At 34.9% G+C, this 20,609-nt stretch overlaps 1 protein-coding gene across 2 annotated transcripts in view; it reads right to left on the bottom strand.

Annotated features, from left to right (window-relative positions):
- Positions 1 to 20,609, bottom strand: part of LOC129005553 (heparan sulfate 2-O-sulfotransferase pipe-like) — a 66,537-nt gene that overhangs the window by 20,490 nt on the left and 25,438 nt on the right. For both annotated transcript variants that reach the window (XM_054434463.1, XM_054434464.1), the window contains exon 2: positions 14,294 to 14,430. In XM_054434463.1, coding sequence (XP_054290438.1) covers positions 14,294 to 14,430 — 137 coding nt within the window. The remainder of the gene's footprint in view (positions 1 to 14,293; positions 14,431 to 20,609) is intronic.

Below are 20,609 nucleotides of genomic sequence, written 5' to 3'. Positions count from 1 at the left end.
TCATTTTCGGCCCTAGGTACAAAATATACTATTGTCACATTTCGAAAATCATTACGCACCCCTGAATTCAGTTTTCATCCCACGTACTAACTATCCCAGATTTGGGATGAAATCCCCCAAGGAGAACAAGTTGGCTGCGGAAGATTCTGCGACAGTTGGTACTAAGTGGGTCGCAGAAAGATCCGCGAACCGGTTGTCCAAAGGTCTCCAGGTTCCGTTTGTCGCTCGTTTATACAATGTCATGTTCTTAAAGTAGATTAAATTGGACATTCGTATGGAAGCAATAATGATATAAAGTGCATTCTCCTTGGGTTCAGCATGTTTGTAAAGAGGCCATTTCAATACTGATTGAAGTGTTTAGTTATCAGGGACATGAATTTATGTGAATGAATTATAAGTACTTTTCAATCAAATGGCGACCATACAAAGTAGGTATTTTAAGCCAAGTAGTAGAAAATGCAATAATAATATGAAACAGCCTAAAATTCGAATAAAGTAACAATTTTGTAGAGAACCTTTTTACTGTGAATTTCTTATAGTAATTACTATCTTACTGTAATGGTGTGCACTATATGTCCTATTTCGCGACAGACAGGAAACTAATTCCAAAGGAACCAAATTATAGTCATTATTATGACCTATCATGCTACGGTCTGTTAATAGGTTAGAAGATTTGGGATTGAGGAAAATTGTTGCACCTTAATTGTTGAATGAGAAGAAGTTGAATATTACTTGTCTGAAATATGGAAAAGATTAATGTGAACCAATATACCGTGGCCGAGTTTTACAAGTAATGACTTTATTTACATGAAACAGTTGTAAAAACATTTACTTTTATGGTCAGTTGCATCTATCATTGCCGTGTTATTACGTTTATATTCTGTTTACAACATAAAATATGATGCAGTCGTCAATACTAATATTGCTTCCTGGTAAAAAGTGTTCAAATAGTTTCACTTCCGATCTAACTTGACAGGACCACTGATTATTTTGGCAATTCGATACGTAATGGTTAATTTAGTTTCCAAAATCGAAGGCGAGGGTGACTCGGAGACACGGGTTTGCGCTCGGGCGATCACGGCCCGACCACGGCCCTGATGGCGCTACTTTTAAACACTTTCAGGCGCACACAGATTTATACCTAGTTGCCGTAATTGTGGGAATGTTTTGTAGAAGGCCTATTCGGACGCAGCGACCTGTGACGAGCTTAAGGTGACAACACGAATACTTCTTCATGGAAGTGGTAGTGAGACGAATGAACTGCGAACTAATATCTAATATGACGGGTAAAATGTATAGTTTTCGAAGATGGGACACATATAGGTGTGCCTCAATTTGAATTTGGAATGGATAAGATGACTAAGACCAGTTGTTTATCAGGAGTTATTAAGTCTAATCATGGAGGAAAAGGGTTCAATTTTGAACCGTCCAAAAGACGCTGGAGTACCTTACGAGCTCATGATAACTATGAAATCATGGCAAAGACTCATATACCAAGCCATGGAGTTGACTTAAGCTACTATACAAGTGTAGTAAGGATTGTAATCATACAACGTTGACAATATCTTAATACGGAATGTAAATTTAATAACACGTACACCCAATGCTGATCAAGACGTTATTTAATATCTAGATGTTTAAATGTAACCTCCTCATACAGAACTACTGCTGCAGAATATATACTGTATAGTATCATAAACTAAACATACTACTAATGACTGAACAGATTAACAGTTATATATCCTATTAAAAATAAAAACCTTTTAGAAACTCCAATGACACAAAAAGACAGTAAGGCATATTAAATTACAATGGATTCAAAACGGCTAACTAATAAGGCTAACAAAGGAATTTAAATGGCTTTATTCAATAACGCATCCATTATGTGCAAATCAGCAATATAATATGATACAGCCAGCTGTGGCCGGATGTAGCTAGGGGTCAAAGGGCAAACTATTCTCTCAAAACTTTCGCGGACGATCCACATTTCTCGGCCGAGAGACTCGTGTGGTGGGTTGGACCGATGGCGCGATACCGTGCAATGTGGGTGTTATCTCTGCACTTGGACTTGGCATTGGAAATATAAAGATTGGTATTCAGGTCTTAGGCTAAGACCTTCTCTTCTGCCTCACTATCTTGTTTATGGACCACATGCGGCAATTTTCAACTACACCGAGATTTAAAAGTGGATTTAGGCATACTCTACACTCCGCCATCTTTGTGTACATAATTCAACTTCAGTTGAAGATGGACTTTCTGTGACTTATCCGATAAGTCGACCCGTAGGCCTATTGTCGTCAGTTCAGCGATGCAATCATCTTCTAAATACCTATATTCAACACAGGACTTACGCCAGAAATTGCTGGGCACGAACTGGATAAAGATTCTGATTTAAAGGAAGGCCAGAAAAGAGTGACAATTCCAGATCACCTCCTGAACTTTTCAGTCATGTCGAGAGCTCCTCCTGCACTTCAACACGGCGACCATCACAGGCTTACCATTGTGAGTAATTTCATTCTTCACTGCAACTGAATCACGCCCATTAGTACCATGCCATTAGTTCACTCATCATTAGTACACGTAGACGTAAAGTTGAGGTCTTAAAAAAAAAAATACCTATGAATTCAGAAATGTTTGCAGAAGTGTTACGTAGATACTTCAGACACGAACACCAACACCCAGCCTGTGTAACATGGCATCTTGTACACGTAATATTCATGACTTGGTGATTGTAGTGATAGAGCGGGAGGTATATGTAGAAACCCTTGGTGTGATGGTTATAACCCCAACAACTGCTCGACATAACTGCAGTTTCGTGGTCTAGGAGGTATGCAGCATATCAGCATAGAAAATATTTCCTTAACACATCACAGACCTCAGTTATAACTCTGCTGTTCAGTAGAGAAGATAGTTTATCACAAGAAATTTTAACTATGTGCATTGATTTAATAATGCCAATATTTCACAGAATTGAAAAGAAGATTTTTGATGATACCTCTGTCACAACTTTTATCAGAGAATATTCGTGCGTTCTATCCTATTTAATTTGCTCACGGGAAAACAGATTACATAGATCTCCTTATAAGGCATTAAAGTTGTACAAATACAACGCACAATAGCCACTTAACGCGTATGTAAGGAAGCGTAAAATAAACTGTAATAACAAGTAAGTCACATGATCCAATTTGATATACAGTTAAATAGGACACAAAAGAAGTAATACAGATTCTGCCTCATGAATAAAAATGTTTGGGCAGTTAACATAATAGTTACAATTCGTAAAGGGGTTTATGATGCTTAGAGAAGCTACGAACCCCTGGGGTCCTCAGTATTTGGACCCTAATTGGTGAAAGCGCCCCTGAAATGATGCTGTGCGATGGTAATTATAGCTTTAAAGATCGCTGTCGCGTCGACCACACCTATACTCTGCTCCTCTCCATCTTCCAGTACTGAAACCTGGTCAATTGACTATTCAAAATTTACAAGATTTTGGAAAGATGATGGCAAAAAATAAACAATGAATCGAGTGCTAAACGGGCAGTTTAAACAAGCATGATCCATTAACTATGGATATAACAACACGGACAACTAACACAATAACAACTAACACGGATAAACTTTATATCAATTTTAGAGTTGAGGCAAGAAGAATAAAACATATTAAGATGGTTTAAGGCTTATGGTTATGGTGTGATGGAGGTGATAAAGTTGTAAGCCGAATGGGCTCCTGGACAATTCTTCAACGTTAACATTTTAATCAGGTTTTATGAGGTAAACTTTTCTTTAACTATAGCATGCTTTATTTCCCCATCAACTATCACAGTTGCTAAAACTATTGACTATGAATAATATTAGATATTGCATTCCTATGATTATGTTGTAGCCTCGCTGGAAAAAGCTAAATTTAGTTTAAAACGTACACAAGAAATTTTCGTACATAGTGACGACAATTATGATTCTGTATACATATTGTGAAAAAATGTACGTAAACTATTATTAATGTCTATTAATATTCTACGAATATACTATCATCATGCATACAGCCTGATTTTAAACCCCCTTTTAAAGGACAATTTTGAAATAAAAATACAGAACCTACAGTATTTATTAATTTTGTAAATAAAGTACATACAGTACTCATGTATTTAATCATGTTGTTCCACTAAAAAGCCGAACAAAATAGCAATAATATTGAAAGTGAAAACTACCATAAACATACCAAACTACACCTATTAAAACAATATGTGCCTAGCCTCTCCTTGAAGGTTGGAATAGCGTGTTTTCTGTTTAAATTCTGAATAGTTATTTGTGAGCAGCTCTACACGCTAGAATAACCAGTTTCCCTTACATCAGCAGTAATTGGAAGTAGCGTTTACCTTGGAACTATTTTCTCAATCTGCGAGTCTTCAACGCACCAAGACCAAAGAGTAAAACAATAATTGGCAATTCTAATCTTTGCAAAACCTCAACTTCTATTAACTCTACTCTAATTTAACAAAATACATTTTACTTCATTCACACAACATAAACTGCTTTTAATTTACACAGTGTGTTAACCCTACACTATTGATTAGAAAAGCTTAATCAAATGTCTGCAATAACCCATTAACTCTATCTAACTCACGAGGTATTTCATTATTGAACTCTAACAGGATTAATCGTGTTCGCATTTCGCTTTCTCTACACCGGACAATGTATGGACATCATTGCAGGTTCACATTCTTTTGCGGAATGTACACAGGAAACAGGATTGAGGAAGTAGATACTGGATTGGAAATGTATCTGGAATTCTACTATCCAGCTCAAAATTATTCTAGGCCACTTTCAAAGTTTTTATAAACGAGGAAACACTTTCATCTGAGAAAGTTTCGACCAGTCTCAGTTTCAGATTTTCCTTATTCCTTACTAATATTTTTATGTAACTATCATTAAGTACTTTCCTGTATTCCTCATTCCTTGTTAAGACGTAACACTATGAATGAAATCGTAGTTTTATTAGCACACTAGAGGCTTACTAATCCAAATCCCGATAACCCGAACGTAGGCTAATCCTGATCAAAGAGTCATTGGTAGAGAAATAGATTGGTCATTATGCCTTGAATAGTTATTTTACAATCATGCAAGCATGATTCATCCTTGTATGGACTTATAGTATTGCAATTTGTTATGTCATTTTATAAAACGGAGAGTGTCTCTTTCTCTTTTGCTTATTACTTTTTGACCTCTTACTTACAAGTACTACAAATCCTATTGCGTGGTTACATTTTTTTTTTAATTTCAAGTTCTTTTTTAATTGAGCGATTGCTTTGTTTATATTCTGCGACGCTGATACAGCAAAATGTGTAAGACTCCAAAAATGGCAGGCGAAATGAGTGTTGCGAAATATTAATGAAAGTATAGCTTTGGTTCGGATTATATGTAGGTTTTCGTAATGATATATTTGTTTCAGAAATGATACCTCTACTAATTCCAGCTGTTGCTTGGCCGTTCATTAAAATATCCAGTTTTGAACCATCAAATATTCAGTAGCTTTACTCAGGATCAATCCGGCAACGTAAAAAAACAAGGTGAGCACAGTAACAACTCAGCAACTATGAATATATTGGGATACAAATTAATATTTGTGATGTGCAAAGCCTCAGAGAAGTAAGTGGTGCTTTCGCCCTTTTTCACTCTATTATTGATACTTATATATAGGATATTGATATTATATATATTATATATATATATACCTATATATATATATTATATATATATTATATATATAATATTATATATCATATTGATATTATATATATATATATAAAATATTATATATTATATTGATATTATATATATTATATTATATATATTGATATTATATATATTGATACTTATATATATAATATAGGAAATATATTACAAAATGTTAGGCAATGTTTACGAAGATCTACAAACTACTAATCCACTGTTTTAAATTAAAAATGATATGTACAAGTTTACGCCACCTTTCGCTCTTTGACCATAAAACCAATGACAGAGTGTGCAGATGTAATACCAACCTGAAAGTGTTATATAAATATAAGCATGTTCTCCATACATGTCTTCACCTGATCCATATACGACTGCTTCAGTGGCCACAGTCAATTTTCATCCGACCTAAAAACCTGATACCACTTAGAGTTGGAGGTGAACCAACCCCAAAAACATCACCCTACGCAGTATACTCCCCACTTGCTGTCGCCAGCACTCTCAAGTGAACGAGAAAATGTCACCGATCTCCCCAAGTAACACTAGCCGGTTTTGGTCTGCCATGTCGAATTTCACATACTTTCACTGCCGAAACTGATCCATCGTGTGGCGAGATGCTTCTCTTGGCGACCGGTCAGCAGTCAAGGTCAAAGGTCGTCACATCCGTAGTGGCATCTGCCATCCGGCGAGAGCTTTCCATCTGCGACTGCCGTAGGAGAAATGGGACAGAGTTGACTGATATATTCGTGATTCACCTTACTTGACCACATTACTTGATGCTAGATATCTGTACAAGGTTGTATCACCTGTAGCTTCTGTAAAAGATGTGATTGTCAATTGTAGCTAAAGGGAGTTTTTGCCGGACATATCAACATCAATGATAATAATAGATCAAACATCATAACTGGGCTCAGTTCAATATGTATCACCTTGTTTGAGAGTCATTATATTATATTGAATATAATCTTTCAGCCTTAAAAAACATTATCTAAAACAGGACCCAACACTTGTAAAACATTGGACATTATATAAACTGTCCTGGCTTAAAAACCAGGTGTGTATTTGGATTATATTATTGAGCGAAGCTCTTATACTACACTCCTGCTTTTTTATTACAAATACTCCTCCTGAACGGCTGAAGCGATCTGCATGAAATTTAACACAGTCATAGTAACCAACCATGGGAAGGTATAAATCTGAAACGGTACAAATCGGACCATAGGACTTTTCCCTACATGAATGCAAACTTTTGGAAATTTAACATGGGCCTTATGGGTTAATTGGTCGCCATGTCATTATTTGCGAGTAAACACTAAAAAGTAAACAAGAGCCTTAACATTAGTCAACAAATCTACCACATGATAAATACAGTACAAAAGAAAAAATTGGATAATACTAAAGAGCATATTATAGTATATTGTATGTAATACGAAATGATTAACAATCAGTTCTATATTGAGTGATTAAACTCCATGCCGTTTATATTTAATTGTAAAATGGTTCTGTTCTTTTTAACAACAATGAATAGTTAACTAATTAGGCCTAAGTTTATGTTGCTTGGAGAAGGAGAAGATAAAACGAGGTAATTAAAAAAACACTACAACATAATTATACCAACAAAAATCACACCGCCCTTGATTTGCAAGAAACTTTGTAAAAAATGTTCTTGTAGCTAAAAATACAAAATCGTTTTACGAAATGAAATCACAACCACGTGGTTTACAGGTAAGGTTTAAGACTAAATGGTGTAACTTAGACAATAAAATAGTTGTATTGATAAATTTTATTGCACAATAGGGAAATTTTGAAAGTGGTTGACGACAATTTCTTACTTTTAACTGCTAAAATAAAACTAGACCTAAGTTATAGGCCTATACTAAGTGAGGCTAACCCCAATCCCTCACAACAATAATACTGGTAAACAGTTATTGAGGTAATTGAATTGGTGAGTTTTATGAATGTTCAATGCAAATAAGTCTTCTGTACAAATAAATGATTCTTTTTTTAATAATGAAGAAAGAAGACATTGAAAAAAAATAAAGAAAAGCAAATTCTACATACAATGGGTAATAATAATATAATAATAATCGTTATTGCCTTTTAATAATACAGGTATTGCTTAGGCCTACCATGATTCATTTGCAGTATCGAAATTATTGAGCGGAGTGAAGCGAAGCTCTTATACTACACTCACTGCCTTTGTTTTACAAATACAGGTCAGGCTCCACCTGACAGGCTTAAGCGATCTGCAGGAAATTTGGCACAGTCATGTAACCAACCATATGGGAAGGTATAAATCTGAAATGGTAATATTCGGACCACAGGACTTAAACCAATAATAAGGGTTGCCGGAATTAGGCTGATGCACCATATTGCGTTTGCAATCTGTAAATAACTTACAGCATTTTATGTGAGCAAGACGTGCAATTAATGTAGACTTTGAATATCTATCTGATTGGAACATGTTCAATTCCTATTTGCAGTCTACAAATAGGAATTCCACTAATGTGAACCAAATATAACACAATTCGTTGACTTGAACCCGACGTATCATTGACTTTGAATACTGCACATAGACATCCCATATAAGTGAAGCAGAAGTAGGCCTAAGCCTACCATTAACTTCGGATACTGCAATTAGGCATTTTATTTATGTGAACAAAATAAATGGACCATTGATTTATTGAGGATACTGCAAGTAGACTATTCATTTACATGTACCATTGGGTTTGGATACTACAAGTAAACAATCCGTCTACGTGAACCATACGTACTATTCACTTTAGAATCTGTAAATATGCATTCCATTTATGCGAACCAAATATATCATTGGCATTGGATACTGCAAGTAGACATTTAATTTATGAGAACCAGATGAAACATAGAATACGGTTCCTGCAAGTAGACGATTCATTCACTTAATCCTGACTTATGATTGACTTTGGATACCTCTGCAAATAGGCATTCTATTTAAAATGCAAAAAAATCATTGATATTGAATATGCTGGCTCCGCTCAATATTGCAAGCAGACAACTGCATTGTACACCTAGTTATTTTATTATTCATTTTCCAAAACCAGGTGTACTTAGGTGTCATATTCTTTCATCACTCATCGTCCAAAAGAAAAACTCCAAAAACTACGCATCCAGCTCTGTCGACATCATAGTTTATAATGTATACTTACATATAATTAGACATTATTGCAGTCTGCAGTCTTCTCTAGGATAGGAGTGTTGTATGAGACAAGTTAACTCTTCGTGAAAAAAGTGCGTGAATGCGGGATTAGCAGTTCGTGAAGTAAGAGGCAAGATCGAGTGAGGCAAGAATGTGGACCAGTAGGTTAAGATGCGGGTGTGGGGTGGAGCCCTCGTGCGGTGAGGCTCAGAAGTAATGAAGCGAGGAACAGTCAGGAGGCAGCGATTACTGGGATTAGGTCCGCACCTACGAATTTGGAGGCACCTGAAGTAGGAAGAATGGCTGGGCCTAGATTCCTACTCTGTAGAGATCGTGGACTATGGAAAGCTTAAGGGCAAAATACCTATAAAGAAACAATCGTGTAGAGTTGAGGTATTATTTTAATATTCAAATTCTTGAAGATCAATGTCCAATGGTAAGGAGAACATGGATAATTAATTGGGTTTATTACCTGTCACTGATTGGAATAGAAATATCTGGTCTTGAGTACAACAATAAGTTTATGCCAGGAAGAATGAAAATAATATTTGAATATTTAAGAAATATCATGACATTTATAGCAGATAATCTTTTTGATTCAAACTTTCTCAAATCAGGTAAATTATATGATTAATTTTTGAAAGCAACATAAGTCTATCAAGTGGAAATCTCTGTTGAAAAGAAATTTGAAGATATTATGATGGTAATGGTATAGGCAACCACTAGTTCTTTAACTCATTCAATCCAAAAAATTTTAAATCAGTCAATTAACATGTAAGATTGATTAATGAAACCTTAAGTAAGACGATAACTGTCAAGTCTGAAAGTTGTAAAGGTATTTTTTAGATGATTAATCTTCAAAGTGAAGTTCAAGATGACAAACATCTTCGAAGTAAAAATTGATTGTGAAGAGAAAGCACAAAATGTCTCTGTCAGAGGATTTATGTCCAAAGAGGACTCCAAAATCACGATGAGAATTGTATTATCATAATTGGGACTATCACTAGGTGATCAAATTGATTTGAAATCATAAGCATGATGTTGATATGGTGATTTGCAGAGACATTTTGGTCGTCGGAAATCAGTACTTAACAACAAGATGCGGTGGAAACAGCTCATCATGAATTTCAGGAGGAATCATGTCTTCTCCAAAATCATTTGCAGGTCGGTTGATTTGTCATTGTCAAATGGCATCTGAAGAGTTTCAAAATTGTTTGACAGCAGAAGTATTTAAAAGTTATTGTCCATATTTTACTTTCAGTTATCTCTTATGCATAATATCCCTGCTATCCACCCAAGTTATAACATTGCCTATATCGGGAACTTCACAAATATATGAAACCACACATCAGGCTTGCCCTTAAGTATAAACTGTTGTTGGAGAAATATAGGTCTAAGCTCAGTATAGAACAACCTCTCTTATCTAAACAGTCATTTCAACGCTAAATTGCACCAACACAATGCTCAAATTTAGTCATTTGCATTGTTCACATAGAAATCGCTTGGGTCGTGCACGAAGCGAATAAAAGCGTTTTATGTTTACATTTTTTATCCATATGCTTTCTACCAAACTACTAGTTTCAAACGCTATCATTTTCCAACAACAAAAGTAAAGAAAAAACTAATGTATAAAGCATTTTAAGACTTTTATTTAGTATCCTCTCAAATAGGAACATCATCACCCGATCATCAGCAAATGAACACTAACAGATCGTAAATTTGATAAGAGATTTTAGTTTAAAACACGCATTGTGTAAAAAAAACTCCAATTTTAAATTATACTACATACGTAACAGTCTGAGGTATGGGGGTTCATAGAAGCATAATCGAAGGTATTATATTGAATCCAAATATAACAAAGATGATTTAATAAATTGATTTCATTTTCTAAAATGTGATTCAATTACTTCAGTGTGTTTAGATAAATTAGATAAACATTGGAATGGAATGTATTCGTCTCGATGGAGATATAGCTATCGGTTCTATTTACATACAGTACCTATAGAGATGTTTATTTTTCTTATATGCTCGGTTCGCTGGCCGCCCGGACAAAGACCTTGAGGATGTGAGAAGCCAAACCATTGTTCGCTCAGGGTCACGGAAAGTCATGTGTGAGTTTAGTTGCTTGTTAAAAACAAAGACGTGTGAAATCATACAACAGGACTATGACAAATGTTTTTCCATCCATTAATGGACGTGAAAGATGTTATTATTATATCACGGAACAATCTATATAGGTTGGTCCCATTTCACAAAATGCAAAGACCGTTTTGCTCTCATGAATCTCCAGTAGCTAATTTCGTCTAGCCCTTGTTTTGTTCTATAAAGAATATTACTAAAAAAAATCGAAAATCATCATAACACGTTTTACAGGACACTTAAATGGTTGTTGAGTCTTCAAAAAAGGGTTTCCACATTTCAGAAAGCTAGCAATAGGCCTACGAATTTTCAATAATTTATCAATTATCTCCGTGTCCCATCCATCTCAGCTTTCCAATATCTTTTCTTGTTGTTCTACCAGATGAGTTTCACCAGTCCATGTTTCTTCCAGCTATGTTGCACAAAAACATAGAGAGCCGAAGACAGAGCAAATGGCTGATGAAGTCTAAAATAGAGAGACTGTCGAATGATCGAATCATGTACATTGTAACAGTTAGCCTTGTGGTACGTCGATCACAGAGTTGTCTGCAATCACCTTGCACACGTCTACCCAATCGATTAACTAAGGGCAGAGACCCTTATCCTTTAACTCCAAGTAGACATCAGTAATCACGACCATTACGACAATCTTTAACCTTGAAGGCACAAAGGGAGCAAGGGCGGACAAACTCCAACGAACTGTCGACCGATAACTCTTCTCCAACGTTTTCGCAAGGCTGACAAAACACTTCACCCCGTCACTGCGCTAATTACCATGTTAATACGGGCTACGAAACGGTAACGAACTGCGCCAATTTGTGCAACGGTTTGCGCAATTCCTCGCACGCACAACCCACTAGAAAGGTGTGAAGTCATCCTCGTGATGTAAGGATCATGAAGGATGTGTTACGGGACGATCCTTTGGAAAGGATGACAGTTAATTATGAGCGGATTCGGGTCCAAGGATGCGCACTATTTAAAACACCTTTCCAAAATGCCTTTGTGAAGCTGTAGGTTTAAAGAGACCGAGGATACCTAAACTGCAATTAAGTGGTTGAAGAACCCTCTTGAATGATCGACATTTTGTTTCAAGGTTCGTTCCCTTTTACTATTTGTCATCAAAGAAAATTATATGACATTCCTGCACATGCGGTAATGTAGAACATGTGGAGATGCGGTTTGACACTACAGACTTCTTTGGTTTACCACTAATTTAGGGATTTCTAGCGGCGTTCTCTACAAAAAATGTTGAAGACATTTCACCAAGACTAAATTATAGTACGTGCTGGTAAATCTGCAGTGTTGTCACGTGAATGATCTTGAAATAATTTCAATAATGGTAATACGAGTTCTTCTAAAAATGTTATCTAATACTTCAGTTCAGTGATTAAAATCAAATGTGGCTAAGCAACGAATTATTTTTGAAATCCTTGTATTTTTTGTCGGATACAATAACCATTCATCTCATCTCTACATTCGTGGTAAATCGATCTGTATTATTGAGCTCGGTATTTGTAAAGAACATCTTGTGTAGTGCACATGTATCCGATGGAATTAACCAAACACACATCACAGTACTGTAGTTTGAGTTTAACTTTACTCCACATTTTTAAATATTACAAAACATATACTTATGTTTTTATTTTTTTTATTTTGCATATTATTATATAATAAGATATCAAAGATGCCAAAGATATTACATAAATTTATTAATTTTCAAAAGCCTTTGAGATTTTTAAAAATAATAATATCCCAATAAGATATCTAACACCTCGATTGAAGGGCTCTCTTTTTCGGGAATGCGCAAAGGGAATGGATTGAAAGTGAAAATGAGCAATTAATGGAAAGTAGTAATTCTTGAACAATCACTGCTATGAGCGATTCGCTACACCTCTACAAGAAGGAAAGGATAGAAATGACGGAAGTAAAAGTCAACTGTCACCCAAGCTGTATACTATATTTACATGCCAAATAATTAATAGCCTCCCCTCTGGTTATGAGTTTTAATTAGTACCACAGAATTACGAGACAGGAATCTAAGAGAGATTTTCGGAGTATAGAGGCAAATTACTTTCTTTAGTGCTTTTAAATTTGAACATTTTCCATTTTTGGACTTATCTATGAGAAGTTCTTTTGAATATGAGTTCAATAACCAATATTTTGATTTAAAATGTCTATGTTGCAAGTAACACATAATTTTTTGAGGTTAGACGGTAACATAAAAAAGGTTTTCCTAAACAACATGTAATAAGGATGAAAATTATCCCTTCCAATACTGCTCAGCCTATTTGTTTATTTAATTACAAGATGATTGGTGTTGACAAAAATAATATGTATCATGGACTTTTGATCAGGTACATCTTAAGACTTAGAACACTAAAATTGCGTTTGTCCTTGGATAATTAGTAATAGTATTGAGCTAGGATGTCATTCCGATCATCTCAGTCTCCTATTGGCCTGATGATATCCGACGTAAATGGTCGAAATCGATACAAATGCAACATATTTTACGTAATTTACCATCCTGTAAATAATTCAAGTATAAGTATATACATTGAATAATGTTGGAGGCATTAATATCTCCCGCGAAAAAGCACCGACGCGCGTAACGCTTATGAAGAAGGTACGAGGTAATGTAGTAATGTATAAGAAGCTAATGTAGTTGCCACTCATTAGCTAAGTACTGTCATTCTGTTAAGTACTTTCGACTAGCTGTAGTAGCTATTACGATCCGTAGTTAGTACTGAGCTGCAAATACAACTGTAATAGTTATATAATGATATGGACGACGTTATTTAATCCTTGAGAGGTATGTAGTTTTCAAATGAAAGTTGATCGCATTACGAGTGAGTTAATTAATCAAATGTATAACAGTTTTCCCTTATTGCTGGTTCTTGAAGAATCTTCCTTGTCTTAACTGTTAATTCTTCTTAACATTTTATCCAAAAATCTCAATCACTATAACTTGACGGGTACGCCACCGTCAATTTGTATCCTTTCTTGCTAACGTCCAACGTCAAGTTTTCTCGTGGTCCAAGAAAGTCAAATTGACGAAGAGACAACTACTTGACGTAGAGACAATTTAACGTCAAGACAATATACGCGGTCCTCTTTGGAATCTATTTTTTTCCTTCCTTAATTCCTTTAACTTCGCAGTGGTGTTCGAGTTTCCAAAAATTGCAAAATTATTTTCAAAGTTTATAATGTGAAATATAGACATGATATTATAAAAGATCTTTGACCACGAACCTGAGACTTGGTTGGCAGTGAGGTCGTCAGTCTGCACCCTTGTCTCCATCTGCCGCAGTTTAGTGTGTAGTTCCCGCGTGTGTAGGAACAGGAACAGGGTGCTGGAGATGGCCATCAGGGCTACCAACTCACTGGTCCTGCAAACAAAAAACTCTGTGAAAACTCACTACATATGTAAAAGTGTTAAATTATTGAAATTGAGTTCAGAAAGCAGGACGGAATATAACAAATGCGCACAGTAAAGTTCACGATGTTTATGTGGGGGAAATGGTGTGGTAAGAAAGGCAAAATAAAAATGTCAAAATAAGCGTATTTTAGAAGCATATCAATCCAATTATATTAGCAACCATTACTGTATTCAATGAACAGAGTCATTGTGCGACGAGTGCGATGCACGTGGAAGAGAATGGAGAATCGAGGATTTAGTCAATTGTAGAATGGCAAAGGATGGCAAAAAAGAGTTTGGTAAAAATTCTAAATAAGAAAGTCTTAAAAATATATCTTTTTATAAAGACGTCAGTGCCAAGAGGCCATTCTTCAACAGCAACTATTCGAAGCCACACAGTATTAAATGACCACTTAAAGTAATCTTATCACTTTCAATATTCACTTAGCATTAAAACCGTTGTTATAAAATATACAACTTTAATGGTTTAAATTGCCTTTATATTACCTTGGTTGGATTAGGTCAACGTATTAAATCACTGTTTCATCAACAATCACACGCAATAAAATAGGTAAATTTGCATGTGAACAATGTATGTTGCGAACAGTATGATATCATGCGTTTTGACCTTATCCTTGGAATATTTATATCATTTTGTAACGTGATGCAAAGAGTTGGACGATTTTGTCATTGAATTGGCCCACAATAGGATGAGATAAACTTTAATTTTACGGATTCAAATTATACGCCAACTGACGTGTAAAATTAAAGGCGAGTACTTGACAAATATATGACGTGCGTAGTGAGTACTTTCAAAGTCTGACCTTTAGTTTGGCCTAGTTCTACTAACAATAATAGGTCGTATATTTGTAAATTCAGATACTGAATGGATAACGATGTTCTAGAAATCATTTGAGGATGTTGCTAACATACAATACTTGTTATTTATACAAATTGTGATTATTATAACACGGTTTCAAATTTTCCAACTCAAATAACAAAGTTAAGTATTCAAACGAGAATACCTAATCGTTATTCCTCTCTAAAAGGTGTTCTATAAAAATTTAAAAATATATTAAATTCACTTATTGGCATATCATATAAATAATTTTAGAAGTAAATATTGATTGTTCCAGGGCTACAAAAAACCACCTAGTTCACATTTGCCTTAGTTTGTAATTTGATAAAGGGTGTGATTAAACCCCTGCATACAATTAATTCAAATCAAACAGTAAGCATATTTTGTCAACAAATTGTAAAATAAGTTAGTGTATTTAAACGTATAGTAGAACAGATAACTGTATGGATCATAAACATAAACAGACTACGTCACCGCTCCGAATTTAAACAGGTTTGTATTTATATACAGATGGAACTGTTATGATTATTAGCTTACATTCGAAACAGTGACGTAATTTCCTCAAGCTTATGATACATACAGATTTTCGACGGTAGTTTGAGGGTACTGTTTTTTTACTTCTTCAGTTTCTGACCCAGTTACAAAGAGAGTTAAAACCTACAAAAAAGAACATTAAACTTAAGAACCCCACGAAACTAAAACCAAAACAATACCACAGTCCAACAAATTATCTTTGAATCCAGCCACGCCATGAGTGTGCAGCTACCGGATAAATTGTTTAGATTAATTGCCACACTTAAAGACTACCAATTACCGCAATGTCGTTAGCTCAAATTAAACCCAATTAGGAAGAGATGAGCATCCTACAGGGCGAAGGATACGTCGGCGAGAATAACTGCTTCCTACCACTTAGAAATGTCCTTTACTAAAGTTGTTTTCTTTTGCGCGTTTGCATTTTAGTAAAAGTTGTTGTGTAGAGCTAAGTGAAGTGATTGTTTGGTACTTTCCTGTTAAAGGGAACATTCATTATTATCGATGATTTTTTCTCGATATATCGATGTTTTTGTTTTCCGATCCATTACAAATTGACAACAAGAAATGAAACTGCTCTAAGCTAACCTAACATAACCAACCATACTTGCTGTACCATTTAAAAATTCCGATTGGGTTTGAATATAAAAGGCAAGTTATAAACGCGGAATTTTTAAATGTTACAGCAAGTTTGGTTAGTTATGTTAGGTTATTTATTTTAGAACAGTTTCATTTCATTAATGTTTGTTGATACTGAACAATATTTTTCGTAATTGTCAGCTGATATGTTTCAATTTGTTAATATCGATATATCGAGAAAAAATCATCGATAATAATGAATGTTCCCTTTAACAGGAAAGTACCGATTGTTTTTACATAATACGTGTCACTGATATAATTCACCATAACAGTCTACTTTATATGACATCTATGTCCCTAAACGCATTATTGTTATATCCAGCAGTCTTCTATCACGTAGCTGGATGGGCGGGTAAGGAGATCTCCCCATTCTATCATAGAAACATAGCAACTTTATTTGGATATTGCTAGAAGGCTTCCCATTTTATTATGAAAAACTGCAGTCAATTCTGATGTGTGTAATGTGTGTTAAGTGTGAATTTTATAGGTTGTACTAATCAGTAGTTAAGCAAAATTTCAAAAATAAATCGTTCTATTTGGCCCTAATAGGTTTTGAAGTTGATGAAATAACTGGAAAAACAGTAAACCTCAAAAGGGTCTAAATGAATACGATACAGAAACATCTACTGAACTGCCTTCAGCTGATCCTAAATTATGAATCTGTAATGGAGTACAGTATGTTAAATCTATGATAGATGTTTCACATCGTCGAACACAGGAGCTCATTTTGGAAGTCTCTTGAGCACTGATAAGCCATACATTGCAGTTTACGACAAGTAGTCTCGTTCCAAAAACGTAAATGTGGTCGAGAAAGTGAATTTATACTTTAGAATAAACAGAGCCAGCGGGTCAAAGATCAGAGTGCTTAATAACCGTGAAGCATTAGACTAACAATGGCTGCGATTTCCATTGTTTCAGACAACTTTTAGACTATGAATGGAACCTGAAAAGAGCTTGATTGCATGAAAACAAAGACTGTGAAATTGAAATCAACCATCTGAAAGAATGTGACAAAATTAAGTTGTTTGGAATAACGTGTAATTTAGTCGACCTTTTCAGACTCTATTGTGATTCTAAATAGTAATACAAACACAATCCAGCAGAATTCGTAGTATAGAAACTACAATTGAAAGTTATGTATTTAATCAAAATAAGGAGAAATTGAGCAGTGCAATATTTCCTCTTTCATTTTATATAACAAGCTACTCATGGTTTTCAAGATTCAATAAATGATCCCTATACAATATACAAGGTAGTCCTTTTAAATTGCGTTTAACCGAGTGTAGAACAATTGATAACTCAAGAAACAAGGTCTCATTTGATTTGGATTTGAATTTTCTACATTTTTTATTATTAAAATAACATTCTTAATATTTGCGGTTTTCATGAAATTTTACTATTTTAAATGGCCGCCATATTGAAATGGCTTGAGATATTTTAACGAAATTGTTGAGCTTTTTTACCTTTTAAACTACATATTTTTACCAATTTAGAACTTTCTATATTGAAAAATGCCTAAGATATAAAATAATTTTCAAAAATCACCAACAGACAGAAATCTAGGCATTACTTACTTATTATCTAGGCACCCATACTTTATGTTTGTCTTAGCCCATGGAACAAGTCCACAAAATATGTCCAGACAATTTGGAAACACACTGTATAAATGCATATCCTAAATTATTCTTTAGGGAAAGGTCCTATGAAAAGTCACGATTGTTATCGAGAGATCTAGTAGACAGTAGTCACACTAAATGATACACTTTAGATAGGTACACTTAACATTATACAATTTACATAGTAACAAAGTCTTTGATATCTGTGTATAACCCGTACAGAGTGATTCAAATGGACCGATACACTCGAATACAGCATCGGATTAGGTACACATTTTTAAAGCTGAATACGAACATAAGACAGTGTAGAATTCAGAAAATGGTATGTGTAGCTTTGTGACTGCCTACGATCACCTAGAACGCCTACGTTCAACCAGAATCATTTATCAAAATCTTCAATGATCAAGAAATTCCGGGCTCAGTTTCGTACCAACAAAAGCAACTGACATAACTCTGGATTAATCCGTTACTAGATTGTCAAAACTGCAAAATCCCACACACTCTAACTAGAACAAGAGACAGCAAATCTTCATCTCTCCGGACAGTTATTAGACGTTTTCGCCGCGGTATGTCGGTTTCACGCCCGTCCCTCATGTCAACTTGACCCTCACGTCCGAGTTTCTCGGGTCAGTGCGGATAGTAATTCCCTGCTACAATCTGGACGTGAACAAATACGTCGGGAAAGTAGCGAACTGGACCTGGAGACTGGAGAAACTGTGTGGACAGTTATGGTCATTGCGGGACGTGGCCGGAGCTGGAAACGGACCGTAGCATTGTTGTGGGAAGGGGATACAGGGACGTCGTGGTATTCGGTGGTATTATGGGATTTATGTACGGTTTATCTATACTAAGTTAGGTAATTGTGTATTCAAATATACTTACACATAGCAAGCGATTTGTATTATATTTGCGCCAAAACTTTACATTGCCATTCCTATTGGAAATATGTAAGGTTGTCTACTGTCACATATTAGCGTTTTCCAGGTAATTTAGACTTATGCTTTAATAAACATATTTTAATATTTATACTCATTTACTAAACAGATTTTGTTCGTATGATATCAATAAAACTGCATAGTAAAAATTGGTGATTCTGCCTAGTAGAACTTTGATAGTGCAAAGTTGAGTTGATAAACATTTATATCATGAAGTTTTCCGTTTTCAACCAGTATCACTAGCATCAATACATATCACGAATACTAGAAAAGACCAGGTATCGATCATAAACATAAACAAATGAAGTTTTTGGCCCAAAAGTAAACAAAACCACATATTAATTAATGCTATTAGTATAGGGGTTTCGTTTACTTTCGGGCCAAGCGGCATTTGTCTAGTATTCGTGATACATATCCACTACACGTCACTACTTATCAATACTTAAGTTGGTTTTGTTATCAAAAATTACATTTTTATTGTTTTTAGTGAAGGGAGTCCTTCAATCCCCAGAATGTCCTTTTTGTCTGAGATGACTTTAACTTTTTTCTTTTCAAGGTTAGTTGACCTACAGTTTGAAGTGAATTCCGAACCCAGCTAGGGTCACTGCAGTATTATCTCATTGTAAAAAGCATTTGACGATTGGCGGGATTTGAACTCGGAGAAGCCTCGCGCTGCATCCAATAGGCCGATCACACCCCTACTAATGTGTATATTGATTGTTTTACTTCCTGGATTCGGTATATAATCCTTTTTGATTCGTGACGATGAATATTATTATGACGTGATAATAGTAAACTTTGTACTGTGATCTATTGATAATTTTCTGTGGGGCCTACTAACTTTTTACCATCCATAAATCCTCAAAAGTGTCTAAGAAAATATGTAAAGGCAGTAAATTATCTTTCTAACGTCTTCACGTTATCTATTCATTATTCTTTTTATATATTGTGCTATAATTTTTAAGTCAAGTAAAATTAGTTGTACTAAGTTATCATACTGAGCATAATGTGTTAAAAAGATACTGAAATAAACAAAACCCAACTCTTTGTGTGGTATTCAGGTCTCTTCAGCCATTCTATAAATTAGCTTCTCTAAACACCGCGTCACGAACCAACGTTTGGGACCACAAGAATACAAATTCCAGACCTCGTAGCCTCAAACATTCAATTCATGCAACTTTGTTGTATAAACAAACAAAACGTATTCAATCTTTGCATTTTCAGTAAAAATAACATACACATTTTGTTGTTATTGTTTTTGGGTGTTTTATTATATTCGGATTCAGGGAGAAGACTTGTTTTCGTAAAGTCTGAAGCCTGGTTTGGCATGTGTCCACTGTCCGGCAACCCTTAAGATCGTTGTTGTCAATTATATTGAATTATCCTTGTTTTATATGCTAAATTTTACATTGCATTATTTATATTTTGGTAAATAAACTAGAGGACAGTCTGTTGTTTACGAATAGTTTATAAATAGAATTAGATTGTTTTATTCAGTTCTAAACAGGTTAATAACCAGAAATAAGTACACACAATTTTCAACGTTTTAATACTTCACTTATAACTTATC

This window comes from Macrosteles quadrilineatus, unplaced genomic scaffold (assembly GCF_028750875.1).
Source record: "Macrosteles quadrilineatus isolate MER2022 unplaced genomic scaffold, UCM_ALF_1.0 Scaffold_23__1_contigs__length_1887923, whole genome shotgun sequence".
Taxonomy (NCBI): domain Eukaryota; kingdom Metazoa; phylum Arthropoda; class Insecta; order Hemiptera; family Cicadellidae; genus Macrosteles; species Macrosteles quadrilineatus.
The sequence above is the reverse complement of the archived record's forward strand: the minus strand, read 5'-3'. Positions and strand labels throughout refer to the sequence as shown.